This window comes from Trypanosoma brucei (assembly GCF_000002445.2).
Source record: "Trypanosoma brucei brucei TREU927 chromosome 11 chr11_scaffold01 genomic scaffold, whole genome shotgun sequence".
Lineage (NCBI taxonomy): Eukaryota > Euglenozoa > Kinetoplastea > Trypanosomatida > Trypanosomatidae > Trypanosoma > Trypanosoma brucei.
Genome location: NT_165288.1, coordinates 451,695 through 478,493, shown reverse-complemented (window position 1 = coordinate 478,493; position 26,799 = coordinate 451,695). Strand labels below are relative to the sequence as shown.

General features: G+C 45.9%; 9 protein-coding genes and 32 non-coding genes across 41 annotated transcripts, besides 13 other annotated features; all 41 read left to right on the top strand.

Annotated features, from left to right (window-relative positions):
- Window positions 1-463: 463 nt before the first annotated feature.
- Window positions 464-1,618, top strand: Tb11.55.0020 (TatD related deoxyribonuclease; the record flags this gene model as incomplete). Its single annotated transcript, XM_823156.1, has 1 exon — window positions 464-1,618. The coding sequence occupies one exon, from the start codon at window positions 464-466 to the stop codon at window positions 1,616-1,618; it is 1,155 nt and encodes a 384-aa protein (XP_828249.1).
- A 346-nt stretch (window positions 1,619-1,964) lies between these two features.
- Window positions 1,965-2,666, top strand: Tb11.55.0021 (hypothetical protein, conserved; the record flags this gene model as incomplete). Its single annotated transcript, XM_823155.1, has 1 exon — window positions 1,965-2,666. The coding sequence occupies one exon, from the start codon at window positions 1,965-1,967 to the stop codon at window positions 2,664-2,666; it is 702 nt and encodes a 233-aa protein (XP_828248.1).
- A 514-nt stretch (window positions 2,667-3,180) lies between these two features.
- Window positions 3,181-3,203: a microsatellite.
- Window positions 3,204-3,227: 24 nt separating this feature from the next.
- On the top strand, window positions 3,228-6,641 carry Tb11.55.0022 (hypothetical protein, conserved; the record flags this gene model as incomplete). The annotated part of the gene is made up of 1 exon (XM_823154.1): window positions 3,228-6,641. One exon carries the CDS (start codon window positions 3,228-3,230, stop codon window positions 6,639-6,641), a length of 3,414 nt encoding a protein of 1,137 aa, XP_828247.1.
- A 7-nt stretch (window positions 6,642-6,648) lies between these two features.
- Window positions 6,649-6,677: a microsatellite.
- Window positions 6,678-7,107: 430 nt separating this feature from the next.
- Window positions 7,108-7,127: a microsatellite.
- Window positions 7,128-7,698: 571 nt separating this feature from the next.
- On the top strand, window positions 7,699-8,685 carry Tb11.55.0023 (hypothetical protein, conserved; the record flags this gene model as incomplete). Its single annotated transcript, XM_823153.1, has 1 exon — window positions 7,699-8,685. The coding sequence occupies one exon, from the start codon at window positions 7,699-7,701 to the stop codon at window positions 8,683-8,685; it is 987 nt and encodes a 328-aa protein (XP_828246.1).
- A 518-nt stretch (window positions 8,686-9,203) lies between these two features.
- Window positions 9,204-9,259: a microsatellite.
- Window positions 9,260-9,615: 356 nt separating this feature from the next.
- Window positions 9,616-9,669: a microsatellite.
- Window positions 9,670-9,691: a microsatellite.
- A 128-nt stretch (window positions 9,692-9,819) lies between these two features.
- On the top strand, window positions 9,820-10,815 carry Tb11.55.0024 (hypothetical protein, conserved; the record flags this gene model as incomplete). Its single annotated transcript, XM_823152.1, has 1 exon — window positions 9,820-10,815. The coding sequence occupies one exon, from the start codon at window positions 9,820-9,822 to the stop codon at window positions 10,813-10,815; it is 996 nt and encodes a 331-aa protein (XP_828245.1).
- A 33-nt stretch (window positions 10,816-10,848) lies between these two features.
- Window positions 10,849-10,891: a microsatellite.
- A 233-nt stretch (window positions 10,892-11,124) lies between these two features.
- Window positions 11,125-11,145: a sequence feature (AT_rich).
- Window positions 11,146-11,409: 264 nt separating this feature from the next.
- Window positions 11,410-11,441: a sequence feature (AT_rich).
- Window positions 11,442-12,080: 639 nt separating this feature from the next.
- On the top strand, window positions 12,081-13,655 carry Tb11.55.0025 (hypothetical protein, conserved; the record flags this gene model as incomplete). Its single annotated transcript, XM_823151.1, has 1 exon — window positions 12,081-13,655. One exon carries the CDS (start codon window positions 12,081-12,083, stop codon window positions 13,653-13,655), a length of 1,575 nt encoding a protein of 524 aa, XP_828244.1.
- Window positions 13,656-14,431: 776 nt separating this feature from the next.
- On the top strand, window positions 14,432-15,667 carry Tb11.55.0026 (isovaleryl-coA dehydrogenase, putative; the record flags this gene model as incomplete). The annotated part of the gene is made up of 1 exon (XM_823150.1): window positions 14,432-15,667. The coding sequence occupies one exon, from the start codon at window positions 14,432-14,434 to the stop codon at window positions 15,665-15,667; it is 1,236 nt and encodes a 411-aa protein (XP_828243.1).
- Window positions 15,668-16,888: 1,221 nt separating this feature from the next.
- On the top strand, window positions 16,889-16,933 carry Tb11_snoRNA_0032. The gene has a single exon (XR_002989923.1). It is a non-coding gene; the product is annotated as a C/D snoRNA, TB11C4C3 (small nucleolar RNA).
- Window positions 16,934-17,025: 92 nt separating this feature from the next.
- Tb11_snoRNA_0031 lies at window positions 17,026-17,091 on the top strand. Its single transcript, XR_002989922.1, has one exon. It is a non-coding gene; the product is annotated as an H/ACA snoRNA, TB11Cs4H2 (small nucleolar RNA).
- Window positions 17,092-17,141: 50 nt separating this feature from the next.
- Window positions 17,142-17,219, top strand: Tb11_snoRNA_0030. The gene has a single exon (XR_002989921.1). It is a non-coding gene; the product is annotated as an H/ACA snoRNA, TB11Cs4H3 (small nucleolar RNA).
- A 37-nt stretch (window positions 17,220-17,256) lies between these two features.
- Window positions 17,257-17,346, top strand: Tb11_snoRNA_0029. Its single transcript, XR_002989920.1, has one exon. It is a non-coding gene; the product is annotated as a C/D snoRNA, TB11C4C1 (small nucleolar RNA).
- A 63-nt stretch (window positions 17,347-17,409) lies between these two features.
- Window positions 17,410-17,456: a microsatellite.
- Window positions 17,457-17,475: 19 nt separating this feature from the next.
- On the top strand, window positions 17,476-17,572 carry Tb11_snoRNA_0028. Its single transcript, XR_002989919.1, has one exon. It is a non-coding gene; the product is annotated as a C/D snoRNA, TB11C4C2 (small nucleolar RNA).
- Window positions 17,573-17,678: 106 nt separating this feature from the next.
- On the top strand, window positions 17,679-17,752 carry Tb11_snoRNA_0027. Its single transcript, XR_002989918.1, has one exon. It is a non-coding gene; the product is annotated as an H/ACA snoRNA, TB11Cs4H1 (small nucleolar RNA).
- A 69-nt stretch (window positions 17,753-17,821) lies between these two features.
- Window positions 17,822-17,922, top strand: Tb11_snoRNA_0026. The gene has a single exon (XR_002989917.1). It is a non-coding gene; the product is annotated as a C/D snoRNA, TB11C4C3 (small nucleolar RNA).
- A 92-nt stretch (window positions 17,923-18,014) lies between these two features.
- Window positions 18,015-18,080, top strand: Tb11_snoRNA_0025. The gene has a single exon (XR_002989916.1). It is a non-coding gene; the product is annotated as an H/ACA snoRNA, TB11Cs4H2 (small nucleolar RNA).
- A 50-nt stretch (window positions 18,081-18,130) lies between these two features.
- Tb11_snoRNA_0024 lies at window positions 18,131-18,208 on the top strand. The gene has a single exon (XR_002989915.1). It is a non-coding gene; the product is annotated as an H/ACA snoRNA, TB11Cs4H3 (small nucleolar RNA).
- A 37-nt stretch (window positions 18,209-18,245) lies between these two features.
- On the top strand, window positions 18,246-18,335 carry Tb11_snoRNA_0023. The gene has a single exon (XR_002989914.1). It is a non-coding gene; the product is annotated as a C/D snoRNA, TB11C4C1 (small nucleolar RNA).
- Window positions 18,336-18,398: 63 nt separating this feature from the next.
- Window positions 18,399-18,445: a microsatellite.
- Window positions 18,446-18,464: 19 nt separating this feature from the next.
- Window positions 18,465-18,561, top strand: Tb11_snoRNA_0022. Its single transcript, XR_002989913.1, has one exon. It is a non-coding gene; the product is annotated as a C/D snoRNA, TB11C4C2 (small nucleolar RNA).
- A 106-nt stretch (window positions 18,562-18,667) lies between these two features.
- Tb11_snoRNA_0021 lies at window positions 18,668-18,740 on the top strand. Its single transcript, XR_002989912.1, has one exon. It is a non-coding gene; the product is annotated as an H/ACA snoRNA, TB11Cs4H1 (small nucleolar RNA).
- A 70-nt stretch (window positions 18,741-18,810) lies between these two features.
- Tb11_snoRNA_0020 lies at window positions 18,811-18,911 on the top strand. The gene has a single exon (XR_002989911.1). It is a non-coding gene; the product is annotated as a C/D snoRNA, TB11C4C3 (small nucleolar RNA).
- Window positions 18,912-19,003: 92 nt separating this feature from the next.
- Tb11_snoRNA_0019 lies at window positions 19,004-19,069 on the top strand. The gene has a single exon (XR_002989910.1). It is a non-coding gene; the product is annotated as an H/ACA snoRNA, TB11Cs4H2 (small nucleolar RNA).
- Window positions 19,070-19,119: 50 nt separating this feature from the next.
- On the top strand, window positions 19,120-19,197 carry Tb11_snoRNA_0018. Its single transcript, XR_002989909.1, has one exon. It is a non-coding gene; the product is annotated as an H/ACA snoRNA, TB11Cs4H3 (small nucleolar RNA).
- Window positions 19,198-19,234: 37 nt separating this feature from the next.
- On the top strand, window positions 19,235-19,324 carry Tb11_snoRNA_0017. Its single transcript, XR_002989908.1, has one exon. It is a non-coding gene; the product is annotated as a C/D snoRNA, TB11C4C1 (small nucleolar RNA).
- Window positions 19,325-19,387: 63 nt separating this feature from the next.
- Window positions 19,388-19,430: a microsatellite.
- An 18-nt stretch (window positions 19,431-19,448) lies between these two features.
- Tb11_snoRNA_0016 lies at window positions 19,449-19,545 on the top strand. The gene has a single exon (XR_002989907.1). It is a non-coding gene; the product is annotated as a C/D snoRNA, TB11C4C2 (small nucleolar RNA).
- A 109-nt stretch (window positions 19,546-19,654) lies between these two features.
- On the top strand, window positions 19,655-19,727 carry Tb11_snoRNA_0015. The gene has a single exon (XR_002989906.1). It is a non-coding gene; the product is annotated as an H/ACA snoRNA, TB11Cs4H1 (small nucleolar RNA).
- Window positions 19,728-19,797: 70 nt separating this feature from the next.
- Window positions 19,798-19,898, top strand: Tb11_snoRNA_0014. The gene has a single exon (XR_002989905.1). It is a non-coding gene; the product is annotated as a C/D snoRNA, TB11C4C3 (small nucleolar RNA).
- A 92-nt stretch (window positions 19,899-19,990) lies between these two features.
- On the top strand, window positions 19,991-20,056 carry Tb11_snoRNA_0013. Its single transcript, XR_002989904.1, has one exon. It is a non-coding gene; the product is annotated as an H/ACA snoRNA, TB11Cs4H2 (small nucleolar RNA).
- A 50-nt stretch (window positions 20,057-20,106) lies between these two features.
- On the top strand, window positions 20,107-20,184 carry Tb11_snoRNA_0012. The gene has a single exon (XR_002989903.1). It is a non-coding gene; the product is annotated as an H/ACA snoRNA, TB11Cs4H3 (small nucleolar RNA).
- Window positions 20,185-20,221: 37 nt separating this feature from the next.
- Window positions 20,222-20,311, top strand: Tb11_snoRNA_0011. The gene has a single exon (XR_002989902.1). It is a non-coding gene; the product is annotated as a C/D snoRNA, TB11C4C1 (small nucleolar RNA).
- A 123-nt stretch (window positions 20,312-20,434) lies between these two features.
- Window positions 20,435-20,531, top strand: Tb11_snoRNA_0010. The gene has a single exon (XR_002989901.1). It is a non-coding gene; the product is annotated as a C/D snoRNA, TB11C4C2 (small nucleolar RNA).
- Window positions 20,532-20,638: 107 nt separating this feature from the next.
- Window positions 20,639-20,712, top strand: Tb11_snoRNA_0009. The gene has a single exon (XR_002989900.1). It is a non-coding gene; the product is annotated as an H/ACA snoRNA, TB11Cs4H1 (small nucleolar RNA).
- Window positions 20,713-20,781: 69 nt separating this feature from the next.
- Tb11_snoRNA_0008 lies at window positions 20,782-20,882 on the top strand. Its single transcript, XR_002989899.1, has one exon. It is a non-coding gene; the product is annotated as a C/D snoRNA, TB11C4C3 (small nucleolar RNA).
- A 92-nt stretch (window positions 20,883-20,974) lies between these two features.
- On the top strand, window positions 20,975-21,040 carry Tb11_snoRNA_0007. The gene has a single exon (XR_002989898.1). It is a non-coding gene; the product is annotated as an H/ACA snoRNA, TB11Cs4H2 (small nucleolar RNA).
- A 50-nt stretch (window positions 21,041-21,090) lies between these two features.
- Tb11_snoRNA_0006 lies at window positions 21,091-21,168 on the top strand. The gene has a single exon (XR_002989897.1). It is a non-coding gene; the product is annotated as an H/ACA snoRNA, TB11Cs4H3 (small nucleolar RNA).
- Window positions 21,169-21,205: 37 nt separating this feature from the next.
- On the top strand, window positions 21,206-21,295 carry Tb11_snoRNA_0005. The gene has a single exon (XR_002989896.1). It is a non-coding gene; the product is annotated as a C/D snoRNA, TB11C4C1 (small nucleolar RNA).
- Window positions 21,296-21,358: 63 nt separating this feature from the next.
- Window positions 21,359-21,405: a microsatellite.
- A 19-nt stretch (window positions 21,406-21,424) lies between these two features.
- Window positions 21,425-21,521, top strand: Tb11_snoRNA_0004. The gene has a single exon (XR_002989895.1). It is a non-coding gene; the product is annotated as a C/D snoRNA, TB11C4C2 (small nucleolar RNA).
- A 108-nt stretch (window positions 21,522-21,629) lies between these two features.
- Tb11_snoRNA_0003 lies at window positions 21,630-21,702 on the top strand. Its single transcript, XR_002989894.1, has one exon. It is a non-coding gene; the product is annotated as an H/ACA snoRNA, TB11Cs4H1 (small nucleolar RNA).
- A 70-nt stretch (window positions 21,703-21,772) lies between these two features.
- Window positions 21,773-21,873, top strand: Tb11_snoRNA_0002. The gene has a single exon (XR_002989893.1). It is a non-coding gene; the product is annotated as a C/D snoRNA, TB11C4C3 (small nucleolar RNA).
- Window positions 21,874-21,965: 92 nt separating this feature from the next.
- Window positions 21,966-22,031, top strand: Tb11_snoRNA_0001. The gene has a single exon (XR_002989892.1). It is a non-coding gene; the product is annotated as an H/ACA snoRNA, TB11Cs4H2 (small nucleolar RNA).
- A 170-nt stretch (window positions 22,032-22,201) lies between these two features.
- On the top strand, window positions 22,202-23,365 carry Tb11.55.0027 (expression site-associated gene (ESAG) protein, putative; the record flags this gene model as incomplete). The annotated part of the gene is made up of 1 exon (XM_823149.1): window positions 22,202-23,365. One exon carries the CDS (start codon window positions 22,202-22,204, stop codon window positions 23,363-23,365), a length of 1,164 nt encoding a protein of 387 aa, XP_828242.1.
- A 133-nt stretch (window positions 23,366-23,498) lies between these two features.
- On the top strand, window positions 23,499-24,671 carry Tb11.55.0028 (expression site-associated gene (ESAG) protein, putative; the record flags this gene model as incomplete). The annotated part of the gene is made up of 1 exon (XM_823148.1): window positions 23,499-24,671. The coding sequence occupies one exon, from the start codon at window positions 23,499-23,501 to the stop codon at window positions 24,669-24,671; it is 1,173 nt and encodes a 390-aa protein (XP_828241.1).
- Between the last annotated feature and the right edge of the window lie 2,128 nt (window positions 24,672-26,799).

Below are 26,799 nucleotides of genomic sequence, written 5' to 3'. Positions count from 1 at the left end.
TGTATAATGGAAAAAGGAGGGGAATGGTGGACGCCATAGGAAGTTACATAAACGCTCTACGTGCGCTCTTACCTTTCGTGTACTTGGTTTCTTTCACAGCGCTTTCGTTTTCTCTGTCTTTTTTTTTTTCGTGCCATCAGGCAAGTGTTAATCTTTTGCTTCCTTTTTTTTTTCTTTGCAACTCTGTATGCTTCGATGAGGGTTTCCTCACCTTTTGCATGAGTTATGTTTTATGGTTGGTGCGAAGTGAAGGCACACTTGTTTCGGTTGTGTGCCAGCTATTTTGTGCGTCTCCGTTTTTTCTATTTTCTTGGACTTTGCTTATTAACATGAGCGACATCACACATTTGCTCACAGGCTGCATCGGCATATTATATTTGAGTGTATTTGAGTGCACCACAACGTTACGTGCAAACGTGACTTCATCCGCGGTGGGAGTTTGAGTCTATTCGGAAGCTCTCGTATGTCTTTAGACGTAGGTAGTTGTACACCTTCTGACCCTTCCCTTATTTTTTCCCCTAATTATACGATAAACCCAACGTTTAGAGACGACATGAGGGGATCTTCCGTTCCTTGTTTAGTCGACATTGCGGTAAACCTCACCGATTGCGTCTTCCGTGGCGTTGATTGGAAGGGTCGACGTGTTCATGATGATAACTTTGACGAGGTGATGCGTCGCGCAGTGGAACACAACGTAGGGAAGATCATCATCACTGGTACGAGCCTTCCGCAGTGTGTAAAGGCGATACGTCTCTGCCGTCGCTATCCATCTGTCCTTCGTTGCACGGTTGGGGTGCACCCTGCGCATTGCGCGGAGATGACACGGCCGATGGATTGGAAGGCTATTGAAGCTGCAGCAGAAGATGATGTTTCGATCCAAGTACCTTATTACTCTGCAGGGGAACATTCCGATGACTCACTACACCATTCTGACGAGCGTATGGAGAAACTTGTGGAATTGGTGAATGAGAATCGTGATGTTGTGGTTGCTGTAGGGGAGATTGGTTTGGATTACGCAGAGCTTTCCTACTGCCCAAAGGAGGTACAGAGGGAATACTTTATTCAACAGTTTCGGGTTCTCAGGACTTTGGGTCTCCCATTCATACTTCACTCGCGTGATTGTGGTATGGATTTCGTTGAACTAATTGAAGAGGAGGTGCGTTCGTGGACATCTGAAACCCCATTCGTAGGTGTTGTGCATAGCTACAATGGGAGTCCTGAGGAGCAGGAGCGGCTTCTCGCCATTCCAGGTGTTTATTTCAGCATAAACGGCAGTGCGTTTAGGGAAAAGGAACGTTCTGAGCAGGTTTGTAGCATTCCGCGCGATCGGCTGATGCTGGAAACCGATGCACCATGGTGCGACATTAGGCAACAGCACTATGGTGCCCGCTTCCTTCGAACTCAGTTTCCCACCAATCGGAGGGGAAAGCCGTTTGATCCGACGCTCTGCAGTGAGCGCCGCACCGAGCCTTGCCACTTGCGGCAGGTACTCGAAGCTTACGTTGGTACGGTGAGAACAATGGGGGAAGAGAGGGGGGATGCCTTTCTTGCAAATATTACAGAGGAGGAAGCCCAAGAACAGTTCTACCAAACATGTGTTGAGGTGTTTCACATCTGAGTTTAGGCATATTGGTTGCCGCGACCTGTGGTGTTTTTCTTTTCCCCAGTTTAACAACCAACTTATTCCCTCTTATACTTCTTTGTTCATGTCAACTCTAAAGAACCGTGTAATGGGCTTACTTACTTCATTCACCGTTACGTGCATTCCCGTTTCACAAGAAGCGCTAGCGCTCTGACTTAATCTTATTTGTCGGTTTCTCTTTCACCATATATTTACGGTGCAACATCAGTAAGATTAATAAAGAAGGAGGGGGAGGGAACGGGGGAAAGTGAATAAAGAAAGGGAAGAGCAATTGTGATAATTGAAAGGAACCGCTGTACCTCTTTCTTCAACCCTCTACTTGATGAAGCGCGGGCGGTCGGCCACCTCGAGGTCCCTGAGGCACAACGAGGATAAGAAGGATTTTAAGTTAGAAGATGACTCCGAACGCAAAGACACTGAGGAATCTTTCGTGGAGGAGATTCTAACAGTGGAGGAAAAACGAACAATTCTCCTCCGTTTTCCCTGCCTCGATTTCTTCCGCAATGCGCATATATGTGAAACATTATGTAACTCAGCTCAAGACGCATCTAAGGGTGGGACCTCGGGGATGGAAACCAAATTTGCCCCTGAGGCGCTTAGGTTTGATGCAGACACGCTGGAGACTCCGCATCCAATAGTGCGGTTGCGGACTCGTGAATTTGGCGAGTTGGTGTTTGAAGGCACGTGGTGTCAAGTATCCGAAATAAATGGCGGCAGGGAGTCGATGAGTAACCGCGTTGTGGTACATCTCTGCGAGAGGAGTGACGAACAGTCATCCGGTGAGGTTGACAAAGCGGTTAGTGGTGACAATGTTGGTATCAATCGTTCTAACAAGTCGCCTTTACTTAGCGGGAGTGGTTCAAATTCATTGAGTGGTAGCGGGGTGGCGAGTTTGCTGAAGCACTCATCCGTGGGAGTCACGGCAGATGATGCACGCGGCCAACGGAGGGCACAGAATGCGCTGTGGTTTTACAACAGAATAGACGTGCCCTGCGGGACGCTGGTGTTGGCGCGAGTAAAGTAGCGCAAGATGTTCTGTAATATTAGAAACTGAGTGCGCAAACCAAGCCGGTATGGACATCGACTAGGGCTTTTGTCCGTTTTACTGCTGGACATGCCTTTGCTTTTTTTTTTTGTTATTATAAGTTATGACTCTTATGTGCCTGCTCTTGTTTGTGACATCTGCGAGAAGACGCTCTGGCAATCTCCTTTTGATCCGTTGCGCATCTTTGTGTGAGCGCGTGGCATTGGTTGGGTGTTTGTTTGGTTGCCTTTTTATTATCCCAAGACAAGCACGGCGGCGGCGACTCATTGTTTCTTTAAATGTTTTTCTGTGCCTTTTCATGTGGTACGTGGGACTATCCAAGGGACATGTCATTGGTTCCGACTCTTCAGCCTGAGTGGTGTTTACAATACATGATGAGCTAATGATACGAATCCGCAGGGTTGTGAATATGTGCACTCAACCTTTTGAACTTTCTTTTTTAAAAAAAAATCAATTGCGACTTTTTTTTTCTTTTTCAGCTCTAATTGTTGCTTATATATATATATATATATATATTAAAAAAGAGGAGACATTCTATTCATGCCAGCTTTTTCTTCACTCTCTAAGTGTGTCCCTGTTTTGGCAGCATTGGCCCGGCAGGCATACCGCTCCCTCCATTTCTACGATGCGGACACGATAAGCACCACCGTACTTTCCCTTGGAGAGTTGCGCATACCTCCACGCGACGTCCATGCATTTGTGTTATCATTTCTAACAGCGCTCCCGAACTTTCATCGGGGGAAACATGTTGCCCACCTTCTTAAGGGACTATCAGGGTTAAATGTGCGTCACCCCGTTCTAACTGCACATCTTCTGAAAATCTTTCTCCGCTGTTACCGCGGTGGTGCAGTCCGTGGGCGAGGGAAGGAGATTGTTGAAGGTGAGGCCCAAGTTATTTGTCTCCCGTCGGACCACAGGGACTCATTCTTCGCCTCCTTTGTGTCTATTCTACAGACATTGTATATGTATGGGTACTCAGTGCAGCTTATACGAGGATTATTTTTGTCCATCGAGAAATTTCTGCAAGAGGGTTGCGACCTGTCCCCTCCTTGCGGCATTAGAGGCACATATCGTCAAGACAACAGTTGCTTTAATTCCGGAAGCGGCGCTAACGCTGACGGACTGGTTGTGGATAGGTTTGGGTGCATGGAAGGTGGAGGAGATCCCGTTTTTTTCGTTCTGCTACTTTTTTTAAAGTTCTTCTGTCCTGCACTTGGTGGAGCAGTCCATTTAGAACGTGTGGATGCATACCTTGAGCCGCTTGTGGATCGGCTGCATCACCACCTTGCTGTGAGTTTGCTAATTTCCCTGAATCAGCAGCCGTCGCGTTGGGAATCTCTGCAGCACGGCACGGTAATGAGCAGGTGCCAGAGGCGCCTTATATATCGTTTAGTGCAATGCTTTCGCTCGTGCAGTACTCCCTTTGTGAAGTTGAGTATTGACCAAATCATCACACTACTGCGGTATGCGCATCATCTTCGCGGGGATCACACGGGCAAGCAGGGAGCTGAAGGAGAACTTTTGTATGCTATGAACCGATTGAGGACTCATTTGGAAGGGGCGTCCTTGTCTTTAAACCAAATCAGGACTGTCGCTGAGGGTGGGTTGATGTTGTGGGGTGACATGGCTGAGGGGGATTCATTTACTAAAATACACGCGACAGCAATACGAACTAAGATTTCCCTAGTTGCCGTATTTCACATGTTGCAAAAGAGTGAAGAGGGGCGTGGAGGAAAGAGTATGCGCAGTGTTGAGGCGATGAATACCAATTGGCAGAAGGCGGGATCGCTCATTTCCCTGTGTCACTACGGGTTTATGTCCATTGAAGGGCGAAGTAACGACACGGGTGAGCCTTACACGCCGTCGTTCGAAGGCCTTTGCAATCTTACGTGCAAGATATTGGGGGAGTTGTACATTGGCGATGGGGTTCCTCACATATCTTCCGTGCGGCAACTTCACAAGGTTATCGGGCCGCTCAAGGAGTTGCTTGCAGTGCGGGTGGGGACATCAACAAATTCTTCTAGAAAGGGGTGTGCGTTTATGCTTTTGGAAGCACTTGAGCGGTATGAGATCCGTGCCATAAATTTTTTTGGCATACAGGGCTATTCTCACGATGCGGATCTTATATGCTTGTGCACTATGCTACAGGATTCGTCTCTTCAAAGGGGGACTTGCCTATCCGTAATCGACGTCGTTCTTCCCAACATTTGCCGGCGAAGAAGTTTGTCAAGCGATAGCATTGAGCCTTTAGTGCATGTACTTCGCATGCTTCTGTCCGATACAAAGAACAGGTGTAGCAGGAAGTGGTATGAATCTATTGTGGAATCAGAGAGGCTTTCCACAGCAGCCTCGTGGTTATGCGTAGCAATGGCAGCCGTGAAAAACACTGCTGGTTCTTCTGCTTACTTTATCACTATGTTTTCTCTGTTGACGGTGATCTGTCCCATTGAGCGGAGGAGTGCTCGCGGAGGTGAAGGGGTCGATATTTTTGCTGTGTGCATTCCACGTTCGTGCAGAGTGCTGTGCATTGTAAAGAGGCTGTTCCATAACTGTAGAAGCCTCGCCACGGGGGTAATTTTGAACCGTGCGGGGGTGAGAAGCAGCGGTTCTGACAACTTTTACTCGGCTCTTTTTCTTCCAGCGAAAAGTGTGGCGGAGCGGTGCGCCTTGCAAAGCCGTTTCACAGACTTGTGCCGGACGTCAATGACGCCCGCTCCCGACAGTGATGACAAGTCAGAAGAGTGCTGTGGTGAATGTGGCAAAGAGCAAGAGCTGAAATATGACACTTGTGTGAATTGTGCACTGCGTTGCAATATTTTGGATTTTTTTGTCTGGTTGGGTGCATTTCGGTACGCAGCGATCCAAAGAACCCGCCTTCGTAACGAAGGCGGCGTGGAAGGCGTTGTGGCAGACGTGCACGAGATCCGGCAGCCTCATGCTGAACTTCTAAATATCGTTTCAAGTCTACTGGAAGATCTCCCACGACTGAATGCTTCTCTACGACGGGCGGTTCTTGTGGGGTTTTACATGGAAGCGCAGTGTGAGGCTTTGGAAAGGAGCAACACAAAACCAAACAGTATGGACGCTATGAAAGAAGCTGCTTGTGCGGAGCGTCAGACGTTCATGCGCAATAGTGTGTTTCTCCGCGTTGTTCCATTGTTTATAGGGGAGTTGTTTCATAACATTGCCATTCGCCCCATGGTTGGCTCTGATATTGGGCAGGTCACTCACGACGTGAAGACGGTGCCTTATGCACAAATGACGCATGCTGATTTCCGTAATGCGCATACTACCCATAATGTGGGGTACAAGGAGATAACATTTTTCCTCTCGCAGTTTTTCGATGAGTTTGGGCAGTGCAAAGAATTCAGGCGTAACCTCTGTGCGTTGCATGACGTTGTTTGGGACTCTCTGACATGCATTACATCACTGTGCAGTTCTACCGGTCGCTGGATTGAAGAATTCCGCCACAGTAAAGTTTTTTCCACCGGTAACTTGTGTGGAAATAACGATTCCGTGTCCCGTCCCTGTTTGAACGGTATGAAGGATGACATGGTTATCGCTCACCCGCGCAACACTCTTCTTTGGTCTCTCTTACTTTTAACCTGTTTCATCCGTTACCGATGCATCCCGCGGGAAAGCGATGGCGTGGGCGCGGAATGGCTTACAGCAGCTGAGGCAGTTGCATCCCGCATTGTGTTAATGGTGTCAGATTACACCCCTCCATTGCGCCGCAAGCGTCCAGCGCCGGAAACTTTTGTGGCGTTGCACCTCCGTGAGGCAATGGAGCGCAGGTTTAACTTATGTAACCCCGGTCTCGTGTCTGATACGGATAGGCGGATAACATGTGTGTTGGATGAAGTGCTGCATCGTGAGGCGGAGTGCCTAAAGATGTGGGAACCCACGTTTCCATGTATTGCAGCCCGTGTTCGGCGCTGTTTGAAGTCTACTTGAGAGGGCGTATACATATATATATATATATATATATATTTGTCAAATGGAAGCGCTAGTGGTGCATTTTTTTTTTTAAAGATGCCATAGATGGTGACTTATTCTTTTATAACATTGCTAGTACTTCAGCTGAGTATTTGGTTGTTGTTTATTTACTTATTTTTTGCTTTTTTTTTTGTGAAGTGTGTATGCCGTGTGTTTTAGGCGCACTCATTTTTTTTTTACCTTTTAAATGTCATTGGGTGCACTCTATCCTCGTGACCTCACGCATTACTTTGTTTTATCTTTTTGGTTTTATTGAAGTGTGTGGGAGGAGGGTAATTTTCTCATACAGTGTGATAGTTGAACAATGGGTCTTTTTTGTGTAAAAGATTACCTTTCTTTCTATACCTTCGTTTCCTATACCTTTTTCTTAGATTCATGTTTACGTTTACTATTTTTTGATTATTTGTGGTTAGGGTTACTTTCCTTTTTGTTTTTGTTTTTGTTCACTTGGTTAACGCATTAAGTTGGCGCGGTGCTTTGAACAAACGGTGACACCCGCCTTATGGTTGTGTGTGGAGGCGCGTCTATCATTTCCTTCTCAGACTTCTTCCCTTCATCATCACAAGTGTGTAGTCGCTTTTAAATGAATAATGGAAGTGCTATGGAGGAGGGCAACATGTTGTTGTTGCAGGCCCTCTTCCCATATGCTGGAAAAAAATACTTTGCTGCCGCACTCAAGTTTAACAAAGATGTGGAGGACGCTGTGCGGTTCGTGCACAGCAAAGTGGACTTGGCGCCGCATTGCGGAAAGTACCTTATACAATCCGTAGAGGACACGCAACCAGTGAGGAGGTGTAATGAGCAAGAAGAAACGTTGTCCGCGGAGGCTGCCGCCAAAATAGAAAAAATGAAGAGTAAACCACTTAGCAACGTTTCGCAGCATGATGCGTATAACGAAGTTGCCATTGCCTTCCCGGTGGATACTTCTTCTTGGGATGTGAAATTCATCCCTCCATTTGTTGCACCACACCCCGCTGCCTCGCAGCCCCTGTTGTTACCGGAGGAGGATGATGAAATGTTGCGGCGGGGCGGCCCCACCCGGACACCAACTCTCCCGTGGGCTAACATTACTGCTTTACGTGAAGCAAAACGCGAGGAAGAGGGGAGTACCATCGACTCCAAGCCTCAACAAACAACAAACACATCAGGGAATGCGCAACGGCTGAAAGCAATGCCGAAAATTGGTGTCGCAAGAATTGGTGTGCATCGTGTGGGTATTGAGCGAAACTGCGCCACCGCTTCGGAAGATGGTACCAAAGGCCTCAGGTTTGATGGTAAGGAGAGACATGAAAGCTGCAACATAAGCGGTAGTTCCGTGGGCTGCATGGACCTCCTTGAGTTTACCGTGGCAAAGGAACGTGAATGTGTGAACCTAAAGAATATGATGCGACAATGGGCGGATGTCTTTAGCCGCAGCTCCGGATGCTTTGTGCTTAGAGAGATTGTTTTGAAGTGCAACAACATGGCCCCCATTCTCCCTGATTTGATTACCTCGTGTTTTAGTTTGATGGAGCAGGAGCTGTGTGGCCGGGAGCTGGTGGCTGAGCCCACACATTTTGTCAGTTGCTTCCTACGCAGGGAATACGAAGTGAAACTTGGACCCATCAAGATGAAAACAGTGGAGTTGAGCCACAATTATGCTTCACTGGAGGAAGGGGGAAAATACCTGAGAATATGTTTAAATTTGCGCCGGATTGTCTTGGAGACGCTGTCGTATTCGTATCGCAATGCTAAGAACAAGTCGGCTGATTTCACGCACGGCACTGTTGACCTAAAGGTAGAGAATTGTGCCCTGAAGGTTGATCTCATTATTTTACTAGCAGGTGGTGGGTTTGTGACCATATATCGCAGGTGCGATAACTTAAAGATCGGCTCCATCGGTGCCGATTTCTCTGGTTTCATTCCGAACTTGATATTCTTCATCATCAAGCCCATCATAAGAAGAAGTCTGAGGAATCAAATAATGGCAGTGATGAATGAACGCACTTTCGGAAAGACCTGACGTCGGCGCAAGTCGCGTCAGTACTTTATGTCGTGCCATCTTCCCTTCTCCCCCTCTTTGTGCATTACTCCTGTTTAATATTTTTCGTACCGTTCCATAACTTCTGCATAGCTGGGCCACTTTAATTCTATTTGTTTTTTTTTTTCGCTCCGGACCTTTTTCCTTTTTTTTTTCTTGTTTCACTGTTATTATTGTTCCTTTCCCCTCCCTCTCCACGCACACCGCAAGCTTATTTCGATCCCCCTGTCCACTTCCGTAACGTATATAAAAGTTGTTTTATATTTTTCTTTTCTAAATTATTTTTGACTGTTATATATGTTGTTTAGTCGACGTTTATTTGGTGTTAAGAATGGTAATAAATTGGGTATAACACTTAAATGTGGCCGCAATTACAAAAAAAAATTGGCATCTTCACATATTAAATCAACCCATAACTGTACGGGGGCTGGTTGGACGGCTTATGTCCAGATCATCATAACATTTTAAGTTTCGCCTTCTCACGCGTAGTTGGTATTTATTTTTTGTTTGTTGTTGTTATTATTTTTTTTCTTTTTGTTTTTTTGTTTTTTGTTTTACTGCCTTTCCCTTTTTCCCTTAACATCACCCGGATGAGAGGCATGTCAAAATACATTTCAAGTGACGGCAAACATTCGGGTCCTGTTGAAATGATGCGACACGACATTTAACTGTGGTTCGGTTTCGATCCCCCCTCCCCCAAAATATGGAGATGTGTGAAACCACAAATCTGCGCGGTATACTTCAGCTCATTCATGTGGACTCCAAAAGTGGGGAAAACTTTGTGAGAGTTAATAACATCATTTTGTTTTGTGAGCTCTTCCCAATCACTGTTCAATACGTTTTTTAACCATTCTTGAAATATATTTTAAAAATCTTTTTATCCTTTCCTTTCCTTTTTTTTCTTTCCTTGGTTGTGTGTGTGTGTGTGTGTGTGTGTGTGTGTGTGTGTGTGTGTGTGTGTGTGTGCTCTCCTCTTCCTTCCCGTTCCCGATATCGTGGACTTTAATTAGGGGCCCATCGAGGTTACAGACATCGTCAACTTTTGCGAAACCCGTGCAGGTAAGTTAATTAAAGGTGCAAAAAAGAAAAAAGAAAACAAAACGGAAGAATCAAACAATGCCGAGCAGTTGGTTATTGAACACACAAGAGGGTGATATTACTGCACCATGTCACTGCTCACCAGACGTCCCCGTGACGGATGTGCAATTGGAAACATTTCTTGTTTATAGTCGCAGCATAGATGTCGCAACACTTCACGAACGCCACCCCGATGACGATGAAGGCCGTACGTACGCCCAGCGACTCATTTGGAACCTCGGTTACAAAACACTGGAGAAGGTTACGTTTACCACACCGTCGAAGGATGAGAGTATGGAACACCTTAACGTGGATGAACAAATGCGAATTGTGGAAAGTGGTATTATTTATGTGGATGTGCGCAATGAGAAGGATGAGTGGGTACGCATTGAGGGGAAAATGGGTGACGTGATTGTTCTCCCCCCCGGAATGTATCATCGAGTTGTTTCTTCCAACTCGGGACCCGCCACTTGCCTCCGTCTTTTCAGACGCGCAGAAACCTTTCGCCCCATTCCTCGTGACACCGCTGGACTTTCCGAAGCACTTGTCAAGGAAGCGGTGGAAGCGCATGAGGAGCACATGTTTTTTATTAACAATCCGCCAGTCGAAACAGCGATGGGCCCAGCGAATGATACAGATAACATTCTGGTAAAAAATCCAAGGGACTTCGATGCTACACTTGAGAAGGTCAAAGCCGCACTGCAACCCGGTGATATCCTTGTGGTGCTTATAAAAGGTGTGTCGCATCCCAAAACCCACAAGTCGTGGTGTCCTCCGTGTGTTCTTGCAGAGCCAATGGTGCAGCGCGCAGTGAAGGCAGCGAAGGAGAAGCGCCGCGTCGTTTATGTGCAATGCAATGTTGAACGCTCCGTATATTTGGGTAACCCAAAATATCTCTACCGCACGCATCCGTTCATTAAGGTGACTGGAATTCCTCATTTTATGGTGTTCCAGCAGGGCGAGGGCGGATTAAAAGATATTTGCAGAGAGTCCACTCCCTGGGAGGGTTATGAGAAGTGGGTGGAGAAATTGTAGTTGTAATTCAGGTGATGCCTTTCCACGCTTCCTTTTTTATCTTCATTTTTATCTTTATTTTTATTTATTTATTTTTTCATGTTTTACGTCTTGTTATTTTACGCTAATAACAATTATCATCACCACATGGACAAAGGCATGAAAAGAAAAAGAAAAAGTATGTCTGGAAGGGATGTGGTTTGCTCGAGTGGGGAAGGATGGAGTGGTTGTGGAGGAAATAAAAAACAAAGTGGGCAAGGTTGAGCTGTTTTTTTTTTTTAGATGGGGGAAAGTGGACAGATGCCGTACGGACATACGCGCACAACCGTCAAAATAATAATAATAATAATTCAACACTTTCATCACTTTCGGTAATGTTGAAGAGTAAAGGTATACAAGGTATTCATTTCTGTTGAGTCAAAACCGAAAAGAAAAAAAATACCATAAAGAAGGGGAGAAATGTGTGTGCATACGTTTAGCTCGCCTAACGGTGCATTAATACAGTAAAGCAGGTGCTGATGATTGTAAATCCAGAGCTGGTGAAAATCATTAAGGTTGAATCTGCTTGCGGTGGTGCGAGCACAAATGTCGTGGTGTTACTTCATCCGTACACCCATAAAAACATATAAATATATATATATTTATATGTTCATATGTTTTTATGTCTTAATGACTCATTACATTCAGAAATGTTTCATGCAATTTGGTGCTACTGTAGGCGTGTGTGCGTGTGTGTGTGGAGGCATCTTCGCAAAACATGGAGCGACTTTACTACCGAGAATCCAGTAAATAAGTGATTAAGGTGAGAGATGTACATGAAATGATGTTTAATGCGGCTCAATCAGTTTTCATATTGTCAGAGGAGCAACGTGTGAATGTGATGACCGTTTATAGAACTTTTCGGAATGAGAATTTTATAAATTGTCGTGTTGACATTCAACTTCACCGTGTCTCCCACTAGGTGGTGCGCGCTTGTGGCGGAACCACGGAAAACATTGCCTTATCATAATCTGTGTGCCATTTCCTCCGTGAAATAACCGCCTCTTTTCGATGTTCTGCGGTTTTACTGATTGCCCGAATTTTTACTCAGATGCTGTAATTTACATTCCGGTTCCTAAAGAAATAGCACCTTTTCTTTCCCTCAGTGCACTTGTTTTCGCATGCAAGGGCCGTTGCTCCAGTGCTGAGTTTACTTTTTCTTCCCGTTTACACTACTCTACGCTACCCTAAACTGCGTTTATTTATTTGTTTATTTTTGAAGGGAAGGTGCCACAGAGAAAATTGTTATGGGCACCAAGGGGCTACGAAATTATGTCGAGAAACATGGTCTCGTCAGAAGTTCGAGCAGGGGCAGGGACGGTGTCGTCAAGAGGACCAACCACCTGCTTTTAGATATGAATGCCATTGTTCATTATATCGTGCCAACCAATGTTTTCACCACCAAGTCAGTGATTGAAGGAGTAGTTGAGGCTGTGCAGAAGCTCATTTCCGCATTTCCCCCCAGTGAAACCCTTGTGATTCTCTTTGACGGGGTTGCGCCTTGCGCCAAACTTCAGACACAGAAGACCCGGCGTGCATCGTATAACAAGCGACACAGTAGCGAGTGTACAAGTTCGCTCGAGTTAAGATACAATCACGACTACATTGGGCAGGAAATCTCATTTTCACGCGAAGAAATTATCGCGGGGTCTGAATTTTTACTTGCGTGCGAAGATGCGGTGAGATGTGCATTTGGGATTGGTGGTGAATTTTGTGTGCCACCGGGAGAGGGAAGGAATTACACAATTATTATGAGTGGCTGCGCTGAAGGTGGTGAAGGCGAGCTAAAAGTGGTTTGTGTCTTGCGTACCATCTGGCTGGAGCAACGGAAGTCACAAACATATACGGGAGATGATGAAATTATAGTCGTCGGAAATGATTCCGACTTGGTGCTAGTTGGTGTTGCCTGCACTCCATATACCAAATTCACCATAGTGGATCCCCGAGACTACGCTCTGACCGATGTTGGTGAACTTTTCAAACACTGGGGGTCGTCTTCACCGGGGAATCAAATACGACCCGATTTGTTACCGTCGTATCGTATTGATTTCGTCTTCCTAATGCTGCTTAGTGGAGGCGACTGGTTTGAGGGAATTGGAAAGGTGGCTCTTGTTTTCTGGCGTCGTTACAGAGAACTTCGTCTCCACTGTGGTTATTTTAAGAGATCACTCATACGTGGAGAGGGTTTCGATGTGGATATTGAGTTTCTGCGCGCCGTAATGGCAGTGAAAGACGTCAGTTCACCGGCCAAGTACATGTCTAAAATTAAACAAATGACAATGAAGGAGTCCCCACTCTCGAGGGAGGCGATAGAGGAAGGTGTGGAGCTGTTGAAAGGTGCAGTGTGGGCTCTCAGATCCATCGTGGCCGGTCAGTGCTACGATTACAAATTTCGAGCACATACGAAGAAACCGACAGCGGGGATGCTGAAGGGAGCATCGCACGTTAAGGGATTGTTAGGAAAGATCCGACCCGTGTCGGAATCCCCTCTACCGTGCTTTTCACCGTTGGAACAATGCATTGCTGTATTGGGGCTCCGTGGTCGCTTTTCTTCTCCAATTCACATGGTAATAAAAGAGGAGAGCGTTAACCAGGGTGAAAAGTTGACGAACTCTTTCTCTTCAGAGTTCCTGTTGGATGAAACGCGTCGCTTAATGTCTCAGGTGAAGGTGGATGAATTGACTGCTGCGGAGCAGGACCTGCTGCAGGTGCGACACATGAGGTTCTTGGAGAGTGAGGATGGGAAGATTACTTTCATGAGCTTTCATCCCGAGAAGCAAGCAGTTGCAGATGTGCGAGTCTGCGATGGAGGTGTAAAATGAATGGCTGATGGCATAAAGCAGTTTGTATGTTTTAAAACTACGGCGGTACGTTCTCCCTGATATTGTTTGTGTCGGTTTTGAGGTATATTGTCGGGTTCGGTAACGGCAAAGTGGTTGGAAACTGAGCTGGAGAAGAGGGACGAAGGATTGGTTCGAGGAAGGGAAGTGTCGCTACCTTATTTGTCGGTTGTTGTGGTTGTTGTTGTTTGATCTTGTGCAAGCGTGAGCTGACCGCATCGCTCCCCTCACTTTGTGGCTTCCTGTAAAAGAAGGGGGGGGGAGGTTTACATGAGCTCCCTTTTTTGCTGTGGATTTGCTTCTGCTTCACTTTTAGTAATACACTTGTTGTTTTGTAGCCTTCTTCCTATCTTTCGTTCTTCCCTCGATAGTGTCTGCACACATCGTTGCATCCCAAAATACGCAGTGCCTGAAAAAAAATTGAAGGGAAGGGAAAAGTAGTAGGGATAAAAACAAGCGAAAACGGGAGGCCATCGGACGACAAACCTTTGACAGAATAAGTTTTTTTTTTTTCACGCGCCGGTGACTGTTTGTGCTGTGCTTAGACGCTGCGCAGCCAACTGGTGGGTAGAGGATAATCGTGGGGGAAGTGGAAAATTAAGGGGGAAACTGCTGACACTACCGGGAGGGTAGTGGATTGTTGCGGCATCTCGTTGGTATTATCGAAAAAGAAACTTGTACTTGTGGGGAATTAAAAGAGGGGGAAAACAGGAGCCTTATTGAATTTGAGCGTTTTGTTTCATTTCCCCCTGTTGAGCATGCGCTCGTATCGTTTAGCGTCTATTAGACGACACTACACTGCGCTGGTAGCACCATGTGGTCTCCGTTTTTTCTCTCCTTCGACGACCGTTAACTTGGATTATCTTTTAAACCCAACACCTGAACACAAGATGCTGCGTGAAACGGTTCAAAGATTCGCAGCGGAGCGGGTTGAAACGCAGGCAAAACAGAGCGATATTGACATGCATTTTAATGTTGATCTCCTACGCGAGTTGGGTGACCTTGGTGTACTCGGTGTAACCATTCCTGAGGGAGACGGTGGTGCTGGAATGGACGCCACGGCAGCGGTTGTTATCCACCACGAGCTTTCCAAAGTGGATCCAGGCTTTTGTCTCGCCTACTTGGCTCACTCGATGCTTTTTGTGAACAACTTCTATCATGCTTCCACAGCGGCACAACGGGAGCGGTGGCTCCCCAAAGTGCTTACAGGCGAGCACATAGGTGCAATGGGCATGTCGGAACCCGGTGCGGGTACAGATGTTCTTGGTATGCTGACCACTGCGACAAAAGAAAGTAATGGAAAGTATATTCTTAACGGTGGCAAGACGTGGGTGACAAATGGTACCGTTGCTGACCTTGTTCTTGTGTATGCAAAGGTTGACGGCAAAATCACCGCGTTCGTTGTAGAGAAGGGTGCATCGGGGTTTTCTGTGGGGAAGAAGATTGACAAGTGCGGCATGCGTGGGTCTCACATGTGTCAACTTTTCTTCGATAATGTGGTGCTTGGAGAGGAGAATCTGCTCGGCACTGAAGGGAAAGGGCTTGTGGCAATGATGCGTAACCTGGAGGTTGAGCGTCTCACATTGGCCGCAATGGCGGTGGGTATTGCTGATCGTTGCGTGGAACTCATGACGTGTTATGCCAATGAGCGTAAGACGTTTGGTAAACACATTTGGAATTATGGACAGATTCAGCGCTACATTGCCGAGACGTTTGCAGAAACGGAGGCGGCCAAATCACTTACATATGCTGTAAGCAGGAGTGTGGCGCCAGGAAATTGCAACCGCCTGGGGAGCGATGCGGTAAAATTGTTTGCAGCGCCTGTTGCGAAGCGGGCGGCTGACAACGCCATGCAAGTTATGGGTGGTATGGGATATGCGCGTGATATGCCGGTGGAGCGGCTGTGGCGGGATGCGAAGTTGCTTGAGATCGGCGGCGGCACACTCGAGGCACATCACAAGAACATTACGAAAGATTTGATCAACAGTCTTTAAGAATTGTTTGTTCTGACGAGGGGTGGCGAGATGGATGTTATGTAAAGCAATCAGGATATGGTGCGTGTTATTTATTTGAGTTATTGGGCGGAGCGAAGTCCGCCGTTTGTCGCCTCATTTCGTATTTTTTCGTTTGATCATGTATTTCACGACTCTCTTGCCTTGCCTCGGAGATGGCATTTAGCTTTATGCATGGGAAAGGTCCAGTGATCCATGTGTAAGCTTGCGGTTGCAACTGCTGGGCATTTCATATACGTTATCGTTCAAGCGTCTCAATATCTACAGAGTGGAGGAGAAATAGCGTAGAGCTCACGCCGATACGGGGAAAAGGAAAAAGTGACTGAGTGCAAGTTTGAATTGTTGCATTGATGGGTATGTCGAAAGCGCCCGACACAGCTTCATATGAAGGCAAACCACCAAGGGAATCGATGAAATAGGGAAAACAACGATTCCACAACTGCAAAGGCATGGTTACTCTCACTTTTTATGAATTGCCATTATATATATGTCATTTCGTTATTTGTTCGTATATAAGTGACTGCGCATATGCGTTGTTGCCTTGCCGCATTTTACATCGTTTTGTTTTACTTACCGTTACCACACGTGAGGTGATTGGTCACAAAAGCTATCACTCAACCTCATTAACACGTTTACGTATCCGTGGTTTTGCTTGTTTTTAAAGGGTGGTTCGATCGACATAAAAAAAACTCGCCTCTTTGCACTGCATAACGCGGCGATGCTTTGGTAGAAGTTAAGAAAAGAACCACCTTCCAAGAAAAAAAAGTTATGGAAGAAAAGAAAGAAAAAATTCGGCAGAAAAGATCCAACGTTTACCATTAAGTTGTTCATCCTTTGGTATATTTTTTCTAAAAAAACGCACGAGAGATATATTGCAAATCCCACAACTGATCACAGAATAAAGGGTCAGAACTCACATCCATCCTACCGATACGTTCTCCATTGCAAATATCCATTCTTATTTGTATAAAGATCAGTTACATAACAAAATGGAAGACAGGATGATGAGTTGAAAAAAAGAAAATGTGTAAACACTTCTGCTCCAAAAAAAAAAAGTTTAGCAAGTAAGCATTAAAAAAACCAATTCCATAACAGCAAAAACTTGACACCTTTTTTTTTCACCTCATAATTTTCTTCACGCAAGGCATTGCAGTTCAAGAAAAATAATATAGCAAATAGAAGTAACCCTCTCCCAAAAAAAAAGAGCGCGCTTATTGAATACTAAATCAAACTCAACAGGTCTGACTGTTGTACGTATTGAATGCCTGCACACTACTCTGTTGTCTCATCTATTTGAATCTGTCCCACAGAATATCGTTATCGTTGGGTTCACATTTAACGAGGTATGCATTGAGACCCACTGCCTTCATATGTAGGCGAATGGGAGCATCAGCATCCCGAGATAATCGGTGTTGCACATATTTATGTGTTTTTGCTTATGTGCTGTTGAAACAATACAGCGCAGCATCCCTTGGGCCAGTGGCAACCATTTAATGCCGTGGGGATGTGGCCCCTGTCCTGTTGCGCGAGAGCCATTTGTAGTTTTGGCACTCAAATGCATTATCTTCCCCTCTAATGATGACAGTCAATAGTTTCCTGTCAGCCTGACGGCAGTAGAGCCATTTTGAAGACATAATTTTTAACTCAGCTCACACTGAATCGAGTATCATCCATCCTTATTATTTTGTTTTTATCCACCCTCTTCCTCATAGGTCATTCATCCCTGTTTATGTTTATGTTTATGTTTATGTTCGTGTGTGTGTATATGTGTGCTACTAGTTTTCTTTTTGGCCACTGATGCTGTGATGCATAATTGTTGTTCGAGGTCCAAACAGTTTGAGCGATGCATTGATAACGGAACATCAAAAATCACCTTTCGGCTGAGCAATGGCCTGCTATGCAGCTCGTTCCCTTCCTTCCTCCATCCCTCTCCACATCCTTTTTTTTCCCCCCCCACTACCTTTGCTCTACGCAGCATTATGTCATTAGAACCAAATCTTACCCTGTCTAGCTGCCTGTCAGTATACTTTCGGTGACGGTATTGGCTCGAAAGTGTAAGAGAGATCGTGCGGTTTGTTTGTGGTATCTGGGTGGGAAGGTGGATAAGAAAATGGGGGGAATGCACAACAGACGCGGCAGTGTGATGGAAACAACGATTATGTGTACGTGAAGGTCAATATGCCTTACTTTATGAGCGCGCTTATTGAATACTAAATCAAACTCAACAGGTCTGACTGTTGTACGTATTGAATGCCTGCACACTACTCTGTTGTCTCATCTATTTGAATCTGTCCCACAGAATATCGTTATCGTTGGGTTCACATTTAACGAGGTATGCATTGAGACCCACTGCCTTCATATGTAGGCGAGTGGGAGCATCAGCATCCCGAGATAATCGGTGTTGCACATATTTATGTGTTTTTGCTTATGTGCTGTTGAAACAATACAGCGCAGCATCCCTTGGGCCAGTGGCAACCATTTAATGCCGTGGGGATGTGGCCCCTGTCCTGTTGCGCGAGAGCCATTTGTAGTTTTGGCACTCAAATGCATTATCTTCCCCTCTAATGATGACAGTCAATAGTTTCCTGTCAGCCTGACGGCAGTAGAGCCATTTTGAAGACATAATTTTTAACTCAGCTCACACTGAATCGAGTATCATCCATCCTTATTATTTTGTTTTTATCCACCCTCTTCCTCATAGGTCATTCATCCCTGTTTATGTTTATGTTTATGTTTATGTTCGTGTGTGTGTATATGTGTGCTACTAGTTTTCTTTTTGGCCACTGATGCTGTGATGCATAATTGTTGTTCGAGGTCCAAACAGTTTGAGCGATGCATTGATAACGGAACATCAAAAATCACCTTTCGGCTGAGCAATGGCCTGCTATGCAGCTCGTTCCCTTCCTCCCTCCATCCCTCTCCACATCCTTTTTTTTCCCCCCCCACTACCTTTGCTCTACGCAGCATTATGTCATTAGAACCAAATCTTACCCTGTCTAGCTGCCTGTCAGTATACTTTCGGTGACGGTATTGGCTCGAAAGTGTAAGAGAGATCATGCGGTTTGTTTGTGGTATCTGGGTGGGAAGGTGGATAAGAAAATGGGGGGAATGCACAACAGACGCGGCAGTGTGATGGAAACAACGATTATGTGTACGTGAAGGTCAATATGCCTTACTTTATGAGCGCGCTTATTGAATACTAAATCAAACTCAACAGGTCTGACTGTTGTACGTATTGAATGCCTGCACACTACTCTGTTGTCTCATCTATTTGAATCTGTCCCACAGAATATCGTTATCGTTGGGTTCACATTTAACGAGGTATGCATTGAGACCCACTGCCTTCATATGTAGGCGAGTGGGAGCATCAGCATCCCGAGATAATCGGTGTTGCACATATTTATGTGTTTTTGCTTATGTGCTGTTGAAACAATACAGCGCAGCATCCCTTGGGCCAGTGGCAACCATTTAATGCCGTGGGGATGTGGCCCCTGTCCTGTTGCGCGAGAGCCATTTGTAGTTTTGGCACTCAAATGCATTATCTTCCCCTCTAATGATGACAGTCAATAGTTTCCTGTCAGCCTGACGGCAGTAGAGCCATTTTGAAGACATAATTTTTAACTCAGCTCACACTGAATCGAGTATCATCCATCCTTATTATTTTGTTTTTATCCACCCTCTTCCTCATAGGTCATTCATCCCGTGTTTATGTTTATGTTTATGTTCGTGTGTGTGTATATGTGTGCTACTAGTTTTCTTTTTGGCCACTGATGCTGTGATGCATAATTGTTGTTCGAGGTCCAAACAGTTTGAGCGATGCATTGATAACGGAACATCAAAAATCACCTTTCGGCTGAGCAATGGCCTGCTATGCAGCTCGTTCCCTTCCTTCCTCCATCCCTCTCCACATCCTTTTTTTTCCCCCCCCCCCACTACCTTTGCTCTACGCAGCATTATGTCATTAGAACCAAATCTTACCCTGTCTGGCTGCCTGTCAGTATACTTTCGGTGACGGTATTGGCTCGAAAGTGTAAGAGAGATCATGCGGTTTGTTTGTGGTATCTGGGTGGGAAGGTGGATAAGAAAATGGGGGGAATGCACAACAGACGCGGCAGTGTGATGGAAACAACGATTATGTGTACGTGAAGGTCAATATGCCTTACTTTATGAGCGCGCTTATTGAATACTAAATCAAACTCAACAGGTCTGACTGTTGTACGTATCGAATGCCTGCACACTACTCTGTTGTCTCATCTATTTGAATCTGTCCCACAGAATATCGTTATCGTTGGGTTCACATTTAACGAGGTATGCATTGAGACCCACTGCCTTCATATGTAGGCGAGTGGGAGCATCAGCATCCCGAGATAATCGGTGTTGCACATATTTATGTGTTTTTGCTTATGTGCTGTTGAAACAATACAGCGCAGCATCCCTTGGGCCAGTGGCAACCATTTAATGCCGTGGGGATGTGGCCCCTGTCCTGTTGCGCGAGAGCCATTTGTAGTTTTGGCACTCAAATGCATTATCTTCCCCTCTAATGATGACAGTCAATAGTTTCCTGTCAGCCTGACGGCAGTAGAGCCATTTTGAAGACATAATTTTTAACTCAGCTCACACTGAATCGAGTATCATCCATCCTTATTATTTTGTTTTTATCCACCCTCTTCCTCATAGGTCATTCATCCCTGTTTATGTTTATGTTTATGTTCGTGTGTGTGTATATGTGTGCTACTAGTTTTCTTTTTGGCCACTGATGCTGTGATGCATAATTGTTGTTCGAGGTCCAAACAGTTTGAGCGATGCATTGATAACGGAACATCAAAAATCACCTTTCGGCTGAGCAATGGCCTGCTATGCAGCTCGTTCCCTTCCTTCCTCCATCCCTCTCCACATCCTTTTTTTTCCCCCCCCCACTACCTTTGCTCTACGCAGCATTATGTCATTAGAACCAAATCTTACCCTGTCTGGCTGTCTGTCAGTATACTTTCGGTGACGGTATTGGCTCGAAAGTGTAAGAGAGATCGTGCGGTTTGTTTGTGGTATCTGGGTGGGAAGGTGGATAAGAAAATGGGGGGAATGCACAACAGACGCGGCAGTGTGATGGAAACAACGATTATGTGTACGTGAAGGTCAATATGCCTTACTTTATGAGCGCGCTTATTGAATACTAAATCAAACTCAACAGGTCTGACTGTTGTACGTATCGAATGCCTGCACACTACTCTGTTGTCTCATCTACTTGAATCTGTCCCACAGAATATCGTTATCGTTGGGTTCACATTTAACGAGGTATGCATTGAGACCCACTGCCTTCATATGTAGGCGAGTGGGAGCATCAGCATCCCGAGATAATCGGTGTTGCACATATTTATGTGTTTTTGCTTATGTGCTGTTGAAACAATACAGCGCAGCATCCCTTGGGCCAGTGGCAACCATTTAATGCCGTGGGGATGTGGCCCCTGTCCTGTTGCGCGAGAGCCATTTGTAGTTTTGGCACTCAAATGCATTATCTTCCCCTCTAATGATGACAGTCAATAGTTTCCTGTCAGCCTGACGGCAGTAGAGCCATTTTGAAGACATAATTTTTAACTCAGCTCACACTGAATCGAGTATCATCCATCCTTATTATTTTGTTTTTATCCACCCTCTTCCTCATAGGTCATTCATCCCTGTTTATGTTTATGTTTATGTTTATGTTCGTGTGTGTGTATATGTGTGCTACTAGTTTTCTTTTTGGCCACTGATGCTGTGATGCATAATTGTTGTTCGAGGTCCAAACAGTTTGAGCGATGCATTGATAACGGAACATCAAAAATCACCTTTCGGCTGAGCAATGGCCTGCTATGCAGCTCGTTCCCTTCCTTCCTCCATCCCTCTCCACATCCTTTTTTTTCCCCCCCCCCACTACCTTTGCTCTACGCAGCATTATGTCATTAGAACCAAATCTTACCCTGTCTGGCTGCCTGTCAGTATACTTTCGGTGACGGTATTGGCTCGAAAGTGTAAGAGAGATCATGCGGTTTGTTTGTGGTATCTGGGTGGGAAGGTGGATAAGAAAATGGGGGGAATGCACAACAGACGCGGCAGTGTGATGGAAACAACGATTATGTGTACGTGAAGGTCAATATGCCTTACTTTATGAGCGCGCTTATTGAATACTAAATCAAACTCAACAGGTCTGACTGTTGTACGTATTGAATGCCTGCACACTACTCTGTTGTCTCATCTATTTGAATCTGTCCCACAGAATATCGTTATCGTTGGGTTCACATTTAACGAGGTATGCATTGAGACCCACTGCCTTCATATGTAGGCGAGTGGGAGCATCAGCATCCCGAGATAATCGGTGTTGCACATATTTATGTGTTTTTGGTGTTGTGGTGTGCCGGATTTACATGCCTTAACTGTTGGGAAACTAATGTTTAACATTAACTATTCGTTTCCCTTGATTTAACGTGTAGTTGTCCACTCACTGGGTGCGTACCCTTTTATTTCTTAGAGACATCTGTTTGTATGCTGAAAGGTGTTAGGGAATTCTATGGGGATTCAAGGGGCAGGTTGTATGTTATGGGGTTGGTGCTGATGTTATTTTTTTGGTGGTTGGGGTTAAGAAATGTAGGGAGTGGGGAAACTAGCGTGGAGGGGAAGAAGGATGGAAGTTACGGTAATCACATACCAAGGGTGTTTTTTCTTGTTGCAGAAACGAGGTACGCGCCGGGGTGGTGCAGGATGATTGTAAGTTCGATACTCACTAATGTGAGCGTTGCCACAGTGGGCATGGGAGGCTGGTATGGGCATGTGAGCAGGTGGTTGTGGTTGTACCGGTACCTACGGCAGAAGAAGATGAGTGAGGGTGACGTGATTGTGATATTTGATGGGGGCGATACGGTCTTCACAGGGGAGGATGTAAGGGAGGAGGCAGTGAAGCATTTCCTCGACACTACACCAAAAATCCCTGAAGCGTTTAACGAGACGGCTATTTTAAGAGGGGAAATGACACCTCCAATGTTGATGGCCGCCGAAAATTTCTGTTTCACCCCTCAAAGTCATTTCATGGTAAAGACACCTAAGAGCGAGCGCGCTCATCAGTGCAGTAAACTGTACAACGAGGCGTTCGTAGTTTCCAATCGCACAGGGTTGCGTTCTATTTTAAGGGCGAATGAATCGGGAAGATCGTATCTCAACGGGGGAGGAATAATTGCCAGGGTGTGGGCACTAGAAGAGGCTCTGAAGGCATTCTTTAACCTCAGAAAAAAAAAGTTTGTTTGGGGTTGCGACCAGTCAATGTGGGCACTCTTGCTAATATGGAGTATCACCAGGCCGGAGAATATAAAGCCAGCGCTGTTGGTGAGAAGGGGGCTAATATCTCTTGACTATGAGACGCGTTACTTCCTTTATCCATCCAAGACGATGGTTATGAGTGGAATGATACTGCATTTTGCGGGACCAGTTCACGTGTGGAAGCGTACATTGCCACAGTATCTGAGTGAGATAAATTGGTATAGAGCACTGAGCAATTCTTCCCCCAAGCGGGAGGCCTCCATTCGTTTGCTGAAAAATTCCACTGTGGAGATGTACACTTTCTGGGGTTCCCGCAAAGACGCTAAGTTAAGTACCGTATGCCCCATATCTAACATCTCCGACCCCAGTTGGCTCAGTGGGCAGTTGAAAAAGTAACATCGCACGGAATTTTTACGAACCGTTCGCCAGAGTTAAAAAAAAAAAAAACGCATCCGCACTGTGTCCGAGTTGAGGGGAAAAGCATCACCCTTCTCCAAGTAAATCCATTTTTTTTTTGCGAAGTTTTTATATGTTGAAAGGGGCTAGGGCAATTTATGGGGGCACAAGGGGAAGACTATATGCCGCGATGGTGGGGGTGATGCTGCTAACTGTGCTCTGGTTTTTGGGAGAAATGAGCGTGAGGAACAAGGAAACAGGGACGTTGTTAAGAAAGAAAGACAGTGGTAGAAATTATACGCCGAGGGTGTATTATGCTGTGGTGCACACGAGGTACTCTCCGGGGTGGTGCAGGATGATTGTAAGTTCTATACTCACTAATGCATCGGTTGCGACACTGGGCATGGGAGGCTGGTATGGGCATGTGAAGAGGTGGGACTGGATTTATAGTTACATGGTGCGTGAGAAGATGCGCGAAAGTGATGTGATTATGTTGTTCGATGGGGGAGATACCTATTTCACCGATGCAGGTGTTAGGGAGGAGGCAGTGAAGCATTTCCTCGACACTACACCAAAAATCCCTGAAGCGTTCAACGAGACGGCTATTTTAAGAGGAGAAATGACACCTCCAATGTTGTTTACCGCTGAGAAGGGTTGCGCTACTCCTCAGCTGAATATCATGGTGAAGCCGGAGGGGAGGTCGGAGTTTCAAAACTGTAAGAAGTTGTTTGATGACGCAATGGATGCAACAAGGGGTGTGGGAGTTGAAAATATTTTAAGGGTAAATGAATCGGGAAGGTCGTATCTTAATGGCGGAGGCGTGATAGCCAGAGTGTGGGCGCTAAAAGAGGCTTTGAAAGTTTTCTTTAATTTGAGACGCCAGAGCCTTATTTGGCTATGTGATCAAACTATGTGGACTATAGTGTTGACATGGAGCGTCAGTAGGCCGAAGCATGTGAAGCCAAAATTACTGCTGCGAAGGGGAATTATATCCCTCGATTACGAGACGCGTTTTTTTCATTATCCCCACAGTGTTTCGGTCGAAAGTGGCGTGGTTTTGCACTTCCCAACCTCAATTAGTGCGTGGAGGAACCTGATGCCCAAATATCTCAACCAAACAAGTTGGTTTAGAGCCCTTCGAGATTCTTCCTTCCAACAGAAAAATGCCTACAGACGTCTATTGGAGAATAGCTCTGTAGAAGTCCACACTGTGTGGGGCGCACGCCGGTATATGAAACTTAGTGGTGTGTGCCCTCTCTCGGACATTTCAGACCCTAGATGGCTTATTCGACCACTGAGAAAATAGCGTGTGACCCCCGCCTCTAAACAAAAGAAACTATTAACTCTGTTTCATAAGTAGTTTCCAACGCAGTTGCCCATCCGGTCGTGTGGACGAGGCTCGTGGACTGTAATTTTACCCGAGGTGTGATTCATCGCGCTTACACCTCGGGTAAAATTACAGTCCACGTTCTTCGGCACGCATCACGTCCATCAATGGGGAGGACCCCCGTTGCTGGGGCGTAATGTACTATGCATGTGCGTTTTCTACTTGTTTGTAGTCGAGTAGGTGCTAGTATCCGATGTGCTGTGTGCGGTGTGTTCCCGATATGCCATTTCGCATGAGGCGGCCACATGCGTTTTGCCCTGAGGTGAAAACATGTGCTGTGGAGATAGGTCCCGGAAGGCACGATAACTCCCACACACTTTTACCCAGCGGGGTTTGTATCCGTCCCGCGAAATCCTTCAGCCACGTATTTCGGGTGGCGCAAGACACTTTCTACGTCATGGACCAGGGTTCACGCTGACAAATTTGTGCGTCCTGTGGAGACCGGAGGGAGTAGATTTTTTGTAGTGTATGTATTTGAAAAGCGTGAATGAGATGGGTCGGATGAGACTCATGAAGTAACTTGGCGCTTCTTTACACGTTTTGTGAGGGCTGATGGATTACTGGAACCGTGGAACTTGAATTTGAACCTCTACAAATTCTGGAATGTGTAATAATACCTCCGAATCGTGGTGCTAGAGGGTCTGGAAATCGTCGATTGCTCATGGTGTTTTTAACTGTGTAACTTCTGTAAATTTTTATTCCCCCAGTCCTTATTTTTTTTCACTATTGTCCTTTCGTGTTGGCGAACCCCACCAGCCGGGGCACTGGTAACAGTATTCTGTCAGCAATATTCCCCTGCCATGAAATATAACTTCCACCTGGGATTCCCCTCCCTCCCCGCCCTCCGTTTCGTACATAAAAACAACGGCGTTCGAAAAAAGATGCACAGGCAAGCACACACACACACACACGCAGGATGGAGTGCTCCTTTCAGTGGCGAAATTGACATGAAGTGCAAGCGCGAACGCATATATGCCAATGTCTGCCGCTGGGGGGGGGGGGGTGACGCGAACGCTTCATTTTATATGTGAGGGTTGTTTCGGTCCATACTTCCGTCTCAACGGGGTGCCTCACCGCGTGCGACAACTCCGACTTCCGCCTGTTACATTTGTTTATTAGCAGTCCATACACCAAATGAATGCACGTTTGGCTCGCCTCCCCAGCGGGTATCTTACCACCGTTTCCATAAAGCCAGTGCCCTAGGGAACCGTGCTAATGCATTGTGCTCTCCTCAACATGTAGCTTCTACATCCCTCAAATTTTGTCAAGTTCACCGTGTCGTTGGTCCTTTGAGCCCCAAGAAGTTTCGCAAGCTTCATGCCTGCTTCGCGATCTTTTTCGGGCGCCACCCACTCAAGATATAATGGTTTAAACGCATATCCCTTTAAACCGCCCGCAAGCAAAAAAAAAGTTTCCTTCATTATACGTCGTGTCCTCCCACAGCGTGGTAACACTTGACTCGCAATTTTACCGCTGCAGAAGCCTCACTATCCCTCTCTCTCAAAAAAAAAAAAACGGGCAGAACAGTCCATACATTGCCTTTTTTGTGTTGAATGAAGAGAAAACGAGCAGGAGGAGTAATATTTTAACCTTTGTTGTGCCTACAACGCCGGCCGTTAAAATTGCTTGGGAGGGGGATTTCTGTAGTGTGCGAGTCCTCAATTGTATGGAAGTTAATTTACTGGCGGTAAAGAAGGTGGTGGAAGTGCCCTTAACCTGCCTCCCGCGCGGAGGCGGTGACGGTTGGGTTCGGTGGGCGTTTCAAAAACTCACTCTTTGCGACGCTTCTCTTAACCGTGGTATGAAAATGGGGATCGATGAGTTTTGTACATTACTTGGCAATGGGTATGGGCTTGGCAGTTCTTCTCACAGCCCCCTCAAAAACAAAACGGAGTAAACAACACTTTATCGGGGAGTGTAGAGTCGACATGCACTGTTCCTCATACGTCTGTGTCGGGTCCGGGCTCATAATGATGGGACGACCGGGCAAAGAACTGAACGTGATCCCTGGACTCGCGCACAGTTTATTCAGTTACGAAATGGAACT